General features: G+C 35.6%; 1 protein-coding gene across 1 annotated transcript in view; it reads left to right on the forward strand.

Annotated features, from left to right (window-relative positions):
• The window catches only part of LOC129952656 (ras-related protein Rab-23), a 73,921-nt gene extending 67,364 nt beyond the window's left edge, over window positions 1-6,557 (forward strand). Inside the window, exons 3-7 of the mRNA XM_056065400.1 lie at window positions 1,602-1,723; window positions 1,854-2,016; window positions 5,835-5,914; window positions 5,986-6,152; window positions 6,218-6,557. Of these exons, the coding sequence (XP_055921375.1) occupies window positions 1,602-1,723; window positions 1,854-2,016; window positions 5,835-5,914; window positions 5,986-6,152; window positions 6,218-6,324 (639 nt within the window). The 3' untranslated portion in view covers window positions 6,325-6,557. The remainder of the gene's footprint in view (window positions 1-1,601; window positions 1,724-1,853; window positions 2,017-5,834; window positions 5,915-5,985; window positions 6,153-6,217) is intronic.
• The last annotated feature ends 3,362 nt before the right edge of the window (window positions 6,558-9,919 follow it).

Below are 9,919 nucleotides of genomic sequence, written 5' to 3' on the forward strand. Positions count from 1 at the left end.
GCGTTCAATGCATTTGAGAATTTTTTCTGGTTTTGTAACTTTTTTATAGTACGCTACCATACAAATTCAGTTCAAATATAAATTTCATATGCGTTGAACATGCCCGAATAAATTTCCTGTGCTACACCATTGTGGGCGATCTTTGCTACATTAGTGAGTGTTTTTATTGACAGCTTATACTACAGCGATTTTCTTAGCTACAGCTGCATCTCATTCTGTTCAAGCAGTAAAAGAGAATGTATTAACTTGTATTAACTTTCTTAATTTCAAAGACCACCGTCCTCAATAATGATTGTTTTTTTTTTTCTTTTTCCCGCGTCCTCTGCAGTCGCACATTGACGCACAAATTTTCCAACGCTTATGTCATTTATGACGTTAACTTGGGGTCTCTATTGAACATTTCTGATGACAGGACTACCGCCCTGTCATCAGATAATCCAATATAGACCAACAATCTAACATCCAGTCCATGATCCGGACATCGCAGTTTGGATTTTTCGAGCGGATCAAAATTCTGTCATCAAATTTGACTTTGTGTTGTATGTAGTGGTGAGCGTCCATTTTCCACAATCTTTTTGTAATTAAAATTTCATTTCGTTTAAATTGTCGTCGAGTGCCTTAATTCATAAACTCAAAGTTATCTTTACTAGGCACAGAACAGCTTCAAAGCTGTCGACTGACCATAGTCAGTCCTTGAGTAGGTGCGCTACCAAATCATGAAGTTCCCTTACATCGAGAAATGGTTTCACCCGAAACCAATAACTACCGACACTAAAGGTAAATCATCAAAAAAGTAAACAACGGATTAACCGTGTCTAATGTCAAATGTGACATTTGAAGTTGTTCATGGCAAGATGAGATTCATGCGGATGAGATTGCGAAAGAGAAGCTATCACAAATCTGACTTTATCAACAAGTCTAAGACAGGTTTAAGTTAGGCAGACGTTACACTTATACTTATTTTAATCCAGAGAACTCTTGTTTAAGTTCAATTGTATTTTTTCAAAGAAGAAATCGCTTTCAATGAACAGGTCTTTTTTGATTTTAAATTGATAGATTTCAATGACAGATCCGTCAAAAAAATTCTAGTGATTGTTTTCAATGAAAACTATTGAAAGATTTAACTGGACCCTTAAGATATTAATCGAAGATTTTTGTTTATAAACTTTCAAATGACCAGACCATAAAGTAGACTTTAGCCACTTTTTTCAAATAAGCTTGGCACGTGCCTTCACTTAGTTGGTTTGAGTTTTGTTGTATTCATGCCATTAAAAGTAAATCAAAGAAAATTTGTATTTCCAAACAGGCCTCATCTACCAGCTATAGACTTAAACTAGAGACCAAACCAACAAGTTGAACAATAAGACTACAAAAAGTATGGCTAATTTTATAGCATCTCTATATTTAAATGGCCATTGAACTTGATGTAATATAACAAAAATAGTAATAAAGAAACAAAAGCAATTTCTTTTCGATTAAGTGGAGGTAGAAATTCCTCTGATTGTGATCTGCTCGCAAACTCGTAGCACGATCAAATAAAATTCCAATCAATAGCAACAACAAAATCAACTTTATTTCAACTATGTCTGTTTTCATTTCAGGTTGTAATTGTGGGGAATGGTGGCGTTGGAAAGAGTTCAATGATACAACGCTACTGCAAGGGAATCTACACAAAGGACTACAAGAAAACAATTGGTGTTGATTTCCTTGAGAGACAAATCGAGTGAGTATATATCTATGCACCTACATTACTTATATGTGTGTGTTGTCGACGAAAAGGCTTAAAAATCTTAGGCCTTTGTATCTTTGGACCTAATAACGTACGCCTAATTCCATTTACGTATACTCTACAGAATTGATGGTGAAGATGTCAGAATAATGCTGTGGGACACAGCCGGCCAGGAGGAATTCGATGCTATTACCAAAGCCTATTACCGTGGTGCGCAAGCGTGTGTGCTGACGTTCAGTACAACAGATCGAACGTCGTTCGAAGCCTTAAAGGATTGGAAAATGAAGGTAATTTGAATTTAAATGCTGCACCCTGCATCGCATCGTGTGTATTGAATGATGGTCTTAGGCCTTTACTGAGGATAGAATTACATATAAGAGTTTGTTATGTAAGTTTGTTTGAATTGATTGAAGTGCTGAAGGTTTAAGCTTCTGCTAATGCTTCTGCGTCAGCGGTTTCCAATAGGTACTGTTTTTGAATGCGCCGGTGGGAGCAACACGAATTGAACATGCAATTTGAGATGCACTAATGATATAGCCGTACATTTTTCCTTATTAACACTTTCTTCTGCCAAGCCGCATTGTAGTCAGTGACGTTCTTGTCGTCGTGCGTCAACTGGCTAGCCGGTGCCTCATTATATTTGAAAGTTTATTCGTGTACGTTCATTAAACTAAGATACATATGAGCCAGACAAGTTGGGATTACAAGCTTGTTCATTAAATGTTTTTTAATAATTAGTGATTCTTAATTAGTTTTCATTCAAATGACAGTTTAAAAAACATATTTCCCATATCCAACAAATTATGACTGTATAAATTTACAAAAACTTCAACCAGTGATTGAAATTGAAAGACTCAAAACCAGTTTCCTGGTAAGCAAATGCTTTTTTAATTTTAAGGAAAATTTGATAATTTTTAAAAATCTTTACAAATTTGAATGCAATTTTAAAATAAAAATTGTACTTTCACCTAAACTTGGTACCATTTCAAAACTAAATACTATTTAACTCTTAAGAGTGGTTGTTTTAATTTTAATTTGAAAAACATGTCTGTTTTTTATTGTGAAAGATTCTCCTATAAGAGGATTAATTTTGAAACCTTCTAATTGGGCAGTTGTCATTTTTGCAGCTGTCATTTTTGCAGCTGTCACTTTTAAAATTGCCATCTTTTGACAGTTGACAACTAAAAACTACACCACTACCAAAAATAATATGACAATCGCATTGAAATTGTTAAAATTCGTTATAAGAATGGTGAAACTTTTGCTATCACTGTATGCAATTTTTAAAAATAAAATTCCTTGACTCTTTGATTGTTGTTAAGGTGGCGCTACAGTCCGGGGCGGACCTGGGCCTCAACCAACATGAGTCTCCAGCCAGCTCGGTCCCTAGCTAGCTGTCTTCAGTCTCGCACGCCAAGTTGGTTAAGGTCCTCTCCCACATGGGTGCGCCACCTGACTCGCGGTCTTCCTCTACTGCGCCGGTCGTCCCTCGGGGTTGGATTCGAAGACCTTCCGGGCTGGAGCGTTGATGTTCATTCGCTCTACATGATCTCCGAAGAATTTTTCTCTCGAAGTATCCTAAGACGCTGTCATCTTTCTTTGACAGGGTCCAGGCCTCAGCGCCATAAATGAGAACCGGGATGATGAGTGTCGTATAGATGGTGATTTTAGATGCTCGAGAGAGGACTTTACTTCTCAATTGCCTTCTAAGTCCAAAGAAGCAGCGATTTGCAAGAGTTATTCTTCGTTTGATTTCAGCGCTGGTGTCGTTGTCTGTATTAATAGCGGTGCCTAGGTAGACAAAGTCCTTAACTATCTCAAAGTTATAGCTGTCCATGGTGACGTTTTGTCCAAGACGTCGTCGTTCAGTGTCCTTTTTTGATGACAGCATATACTTGGTCTTGCCCTCATTGAAAACTAAACCCATCTTCTTCGCTTCCGTCGCAATGCTCAAAAACGCTCCACTGACATCACGCTTTGATCTTCCAATTATGTCAATATCATCTGCGTATCCGAGTAATTGGATGGATTTTTGGAAGATTGTGCCTCTAGTGTTGACGGTTGAGTTTTGCACAATTCTTTCCAGAACGATGTTGAAGAAGTCGCATGACAGTGCATCGCTTTGTCTTAAACCTTTTTTGACATCAAATGCATCGGTAAGATCTTTTCCAACCTTGATAGAGCAGCATGCTTTCTGCACAAACGGATAAGTTTGACAGGGATGCCAAAACTAGACATTGCTCGGTAGAGCTCTTCCCTATAGATGCTGTCATACGCGGCCTTAAAATCGATAAAGAGATGGTGGGTATCGATTTGAAGTTCCTGGTTTTTTTAAGATCTGCCGTAGTGTGAATATTTGGTCGATAGTGGACTTTCCTGGTCTGAAGCCACACTGATAAGGACCTATCAGGTTGTTGACGAACGGCTTCAGGCTTTCACATAAGAGAGGATCTTATAAGCAATGTTAAGGAGGCTGATGCGTCTGCAGTTAACGCAGTTTAGAGGGTCTACTTTCTTATGTATCCCCGCAAACTATGCTGATATTCCACTCATCAGCTTTGTTTAACTTAAGTTTAGATTTAGCTATCTTCACTTCGTCAAGGTCGGGTAGGCGGAATTGTTGATCTGCGTCGCCGAGGTTGAGTGGTTCTATCTCCCTTACAGCGGAATTCGTCATCGCCGTTATATAATTTTATAATTTGGAGAAGTGATCTTTCCATATTCTCAGCATCGACTGCGGTTCTACTACGATGTTCCCCTGATCGTCTTTACAGGCTTGTTCATGGCTGGTACCCTTGGGAGGTTTTGTTTACCTTTTGGTAAAATTTACGAACATCATTCCTGTTGTGACATCCCTCTATCTCCTCGATCGCGCGCTTCTCATGCTCTCTTTTTTTTCCGTCTAAGAAACCGGTGTTCCTCTTCTGCTCGTAAAACTCGAGAGCAGCTTTGGTCCTTTTGAACAGCGCCGTTTTGTATGCCTGTTGTTGCATTCGTCGTCAAACCAGGGTTGGCATCTCTGTTGGCTGCAAGGCAGAGTTGCCACTCGTTTTCAATGCTTATTGCAGGCAGCATAGGACTTCTTAAGAGATTATTAGAGACTCGATCGGAAAAGGACATGGCAGTCTCTTGCGATTGTAGCCGTCGAACGTCGAATCTTCTCACAGTACTTCCTTGTTTTGGCTTGGGTCGGGATATCCGCAGCCGAACTTTGGCTACAACGAGGTAGTGGTCCGAGTCAATGTTGGCCTCTCGGAATGTTCGGATATCCTGTATACTGGAGAAGTTCCGTGCGTCGATCGCAATGTGGTCAATCTGGTTGAAGGTTGATTGATCAAGAGATTTCCATGTCCCCTTGTGGATATTAAGATGCGTGAACTGTGTACTAGCTACCAGAACGTCTGGTAGCTGTTTCTTTCGATAATGCAACCAAAGATGTCTTCTCTTCCTAGCTTGGCATTAAAATCTCCTAAGACAATTTTAATGTCATAGCCAGGGCACTGCTCATATGTGTTGTCCAAGAGCTCGAAGAATATGTCTTTGGTGTCTTCATCTTTCTCCTCTGTTGGGGCATGCGCGCATATTAGGCTTATGTTGGCGAATTTAGCCTTGATGCGGATTGTCTTGATGCGCTCGCTCACACTGTTGAAACTGAAGACTTTTTGCCTGAGTCTAGTTCCTACAACAAATCCACACCCAAATGGACGCTGTCTTTTATCTAGGTAGACATCGCAGTCTTTTAATTTGCGTTTGCCCGGTCCATCGCACTTCTTGGATGGCTGTAATATCTGCCTTGCAGCAGTTCAGGGCTTCCGCTAATTGTTCGGCTGCACGTGGTCTGTTAAGGACCTAACATTCCACGTACATATCCGAAGTTCGTTGTCCTTATTTCGTTTGCGTGGGTTGTCAACAGTGAATCCGTCCGTATCCGAGGCTTGTTGGTGCTTCGCAACTAAAGGTATTTCTTAAGTGGCCAGGAAGTCACCCCGATGGAACTCTTTGATACTTTTTTAAATTTATAATAAATTTAACAGCAATTGTGAAAATAAACCCTTTTATTCGAAGACCCTTTATTATAATTAGCTTTTTCATTGTTTTCTTACAGGTAGAGAACGAGTGCAATGAAATTCCCACAGTTATAGTCCAAAATAAAATTGATCTTATGGATCAGGCAATAGTTACTGCGTAAGTTTATTCTGGAAGAATTTTCTAAAAAACGATTTTAATTTTTTAATATTTCATTCAATTTTTTAAAGTGACGAAGTAGAAACTGTAGCAAGAAATCTTGGCTGTCGACTGATAAGAACCTCCGTCAAAGAAGATGTCAATGTGGCGTCAGTATTTCGATATTTGGCGACGAAATGTCATCAACAAATGACACAATCCTACAATACAGTTCTGCCTATTGGCCAACCACAGATAAGTAAGTTCAAAAATGCAATTTAAAAAATAAAACTTAAATTTAAAATGTTTAATTTCTTCTAAAAGGTCCCTTAAGTCCAACTTTTACAAAATCTAATGGAACAATAATTCTAAGGCCAGCAAAAAAATCATCCAAAAAGAAACTTGTATTGAAAAAATGTGGAATACTTTGAGACATAACAAAAAAAAAAAACATATTTATGTTTATTTAAAATGCCTAAGTTAAATATTATAATTATTTTATTTTTTATATTGTTTTTTGTTTAAGAATGTGAATGATTTAAGATTTTAATCTAATAGATATTATGTAGTAGATTTTGTTTTTGATTTTCGTTTATGAAGTTCATAAAATACAGTATTTAAGACGAAATCAATGAAAAAGAGTCATAACTTAATTTTTAAGAATACAAAAAAATAAGTAGATAATTTTGAAAGTTTCTAATAATTTTAAAATTGAATTATTTAATTATAACTTAATTTAAGAAATTATTTGTACAACATTTTTATAAAAGAAAAAACTAAATCAAGATAAATACTATTTTATAAGAATTTGAAATAAAATTAATATATATAATTTTGAAGGGTGTCTTATTTTACAAAAGGAATAAGTTTTAATGTAAGAGATTTTGAGTATCGTGTTTTAATTAACAAAAATTAAACAACGTGTTTTCTTTGGTGCTGTTAAAAAACTCAAAGAGACTATTTTCAAAGGTTTAATTAAAAACAAAATTCATAGTGACAGACCTGTTCTGTATGCCAAGTACTAAGCTGCTAAATACTTTCAGTAAACTTGACTTACCAAAAATCTCACTATAAGAAACTAGACGTTTTTAATAATGGCCTAGCTTTATATGTCAAAAGGTGATAGCTTAAAAAGTGACAGCTACCCAAATATAGTATTGTTTTTCTGCGTTGAATGGGCTTTCCGGGATATGTGGATCTTAAGATACCTTATGGAACGAGATTGATACCTTAATTCCGAAAGCTCGCAAAAAATAAAAACAACTTTCAGCTGGGGGGTTATTATGGAAAACGAAACTCGTTCAAAATATCGCTTATTCGTTAAATTGCGATTAGAAAAAACGATTGTAGTGACACTAAATCGTCAAATTGCGATTAAGAAAAACGAGAATCGTAAAAATGACGATACTCGTATTTTTATTTACGAGTGCCTTCAGCTCTCGTTCAGCCTTTGTTTTGGGGGTAGATGTCAAATGTCATTTATTTTTTTGTTTTTGTTTGGTTGGTTTTTGTTTTGTTAAGTGCGCAAAAAAATGTAAGTAAACAATAAATAAAATTGTCAAAAACATACAAATAAGTTATTTCTAACCTTCTAGGCCTACAACTAATGCTAAGCAGTTGCATTTGCTGGTAGCTTTTATGGAAACCAATCCAAACATAGCAAAAAATTACTTGCCGACGAGCCAAACCAAAGTCAAATCCAAAATTCTTTGGAAGGCTTTGACTGATAAGAACTTGGAAGGCTCATTGGGTTCGATGAATCTCTTAAAACTCTTCTTTTTATACGCTTTTCCTCTTCTTCGTTAGTTTGGGATTCATCTTCGCTTTCAAGGAAATAGTCACAGTGAAAAAACATTTTATAGAATTTATGCAAATTACTTTTATTTTTGAAACTTCCTCGACTTAATTTATATTTTGACATTTGTTAATAGGAGTGAAGTTAGTTGCTCCATTAAAAAATTATCATTTTTCGTTTTTGCCTGGCAACTTTTTTTGCTTTCTATTTTCGTATCTTATAATCGCTCTTCACCATGACTTTCGTTTCTTCGAGTTTTGTTTTTTCTGCCGTTCGTTTCGTAATTCATAATAAGGGCCCTGTTCACGAAAAGCATACAAACATTTAGATTTCGAGGTACAATTTATTTTAAAATAACAATGTTAATCTATGACTTTAATATTGTACTAGATTTTTACCGAAAACATACAAAATTTGAAATTTACTGTCGGGTTCCTGCAAATTCAACCATATGTTGAATCAGCTGTTCTATCAGATACCCTCATATACAAGAAATTCTTAAATATCTTTAGATTCCTTTTTTGACACCCCAACTAATTTGGATCAGCTGTTCCTTCACACGTAAAACACTAACAACAAGGGATCCGGATACCCTATCTGCTTGAGATTGAACGCAGCCATTCAAAATAATACCTCTTATTGTCAAACAGCTTTGACTTGATTAAGCCGCAACTATAATAACCGACTTAACCGAAAGTAAGCTAATGTCAAAACTGAACGAAAAGTTATCAAAAGATATCGTCAAAACAAAAAGTAACCATAATGGATTCAAGTAACTGAAGCAAATGTCAAACGAAATGCGTTTCAAATTTGACATTTGCTTAAGCTCTAGCCATTTCAATGGCTCTTGTGTAAATGCGCGAAAGTTAGCGAAATTTTACGAAACTGGGAACGTCTATTATGGTTAGTGACATATAAGGCTGCGTATTGGTTCGTTCCCTTAAGCTGGCTTAAGCTCGGTTAAGTCTGTTATAGTTGAGGCTTAAGATCTTTTCTTTCATAATCACTAAAAATATTTTAAGAAAAAAGGACAAAATATTTCGATGGAAAAAAATTTAAACAACATTTGCTAAGAGGTTGGGCCAATCTAAAATTTTCCAAAATTTTTTTTTTTTTTTTAATTTAGAATTATAAAATTTATATCATAAAAATGATGTTATAGTAATGCAATGTTGAATTTGTATACCTATTCATTCTGTATCTTCAAATTTTCAGAATACAAATTTTACCAAACAAAACATCAGCTGTCAATCTGTCATGTTTATTTCTTAATGAAACTTTTAAAATTTAATGAACCTAAAATGGGCATTTAGTTTTAAAAGGTGTTTAAAAGCTTGTTTACTTTAAAAACGCTTGGTGAAACCAAAATATCAAATTTTAAAGTTTGAAATCCTGTAAAATGTATAAAAGATGTTTATGAAATTGGCCATTTAACTAATTTAAAAAAAAATAATGTGAAAACCAAGTCGCAGGATGTGTAATGAGAATTATCAAGATGTCAGCACCATTCGCACTCAGTAATAACAAAAAGTTTAACGCTGCAAAAATATGGTTTGACAAGGACTGCATAAAGCTATGTACGTGAAAAAAAACATTTCGTTTCTTAAAACTATTCAGATCTACTAACTCCAATTTTTTTAAAAACCAGTACTTACATTTTAATAAAGAAGGTTAACAGCTTTGTTCCTCAAAAAAAATTGAATATCTTCAAACTACTGCAACTGGAAAAAACTTAGTTCTCTGCAAGGACTCTAAAACATTTTGGAATAATGTGTAAACATACTCCTTCAAATAATAATGCTCTCGGAGCTGAGGTTTTCGCAGATTACTTCAAAGGATTGTTATCAGCAGATGAGTCTTTGTTATCGTTTAGTTACGCCATGCCAAACAACCATATTCCTGAACTTGATGAATCGATATCCTTGATTGAACTAGAAAATGTTTTGAAATAATGAAGAGCAACAAAGCACCGGATGCTGATGGGATCCCAACATATTACTGATTACTTTAAAAACTACTTAGTGGACTGGTTCAACCAACTTTATAATGATGCTTGCATACCCATTTGCTTTAACTCAGCCATTATTTACGCCATTTTCAAGTAATTTGAAAGAAGTCTTGCAAAAAACTATAAAGACTCTTTAAGGAAAACCTTAAACTCTATTCTTTACGAGAAGCTTACGAGATGGATAGAGACAAACAACCGCTTAAGTATCTGCCAAGCTGGGTTT

This window comes from Eupeodes corollae, chromosome 3 (assembly GCF_945859685.1).
Source record: "Eupeodes corollae chromosome 3, idEupCoro1.1, whole genome shotgun sequence".
Lineage (NCBI taxonomy): Eukaryota > Metazoa > Arthropoda > Insecta > Diptera > Syrphidae > Eupeodes > Eupeodes corollae.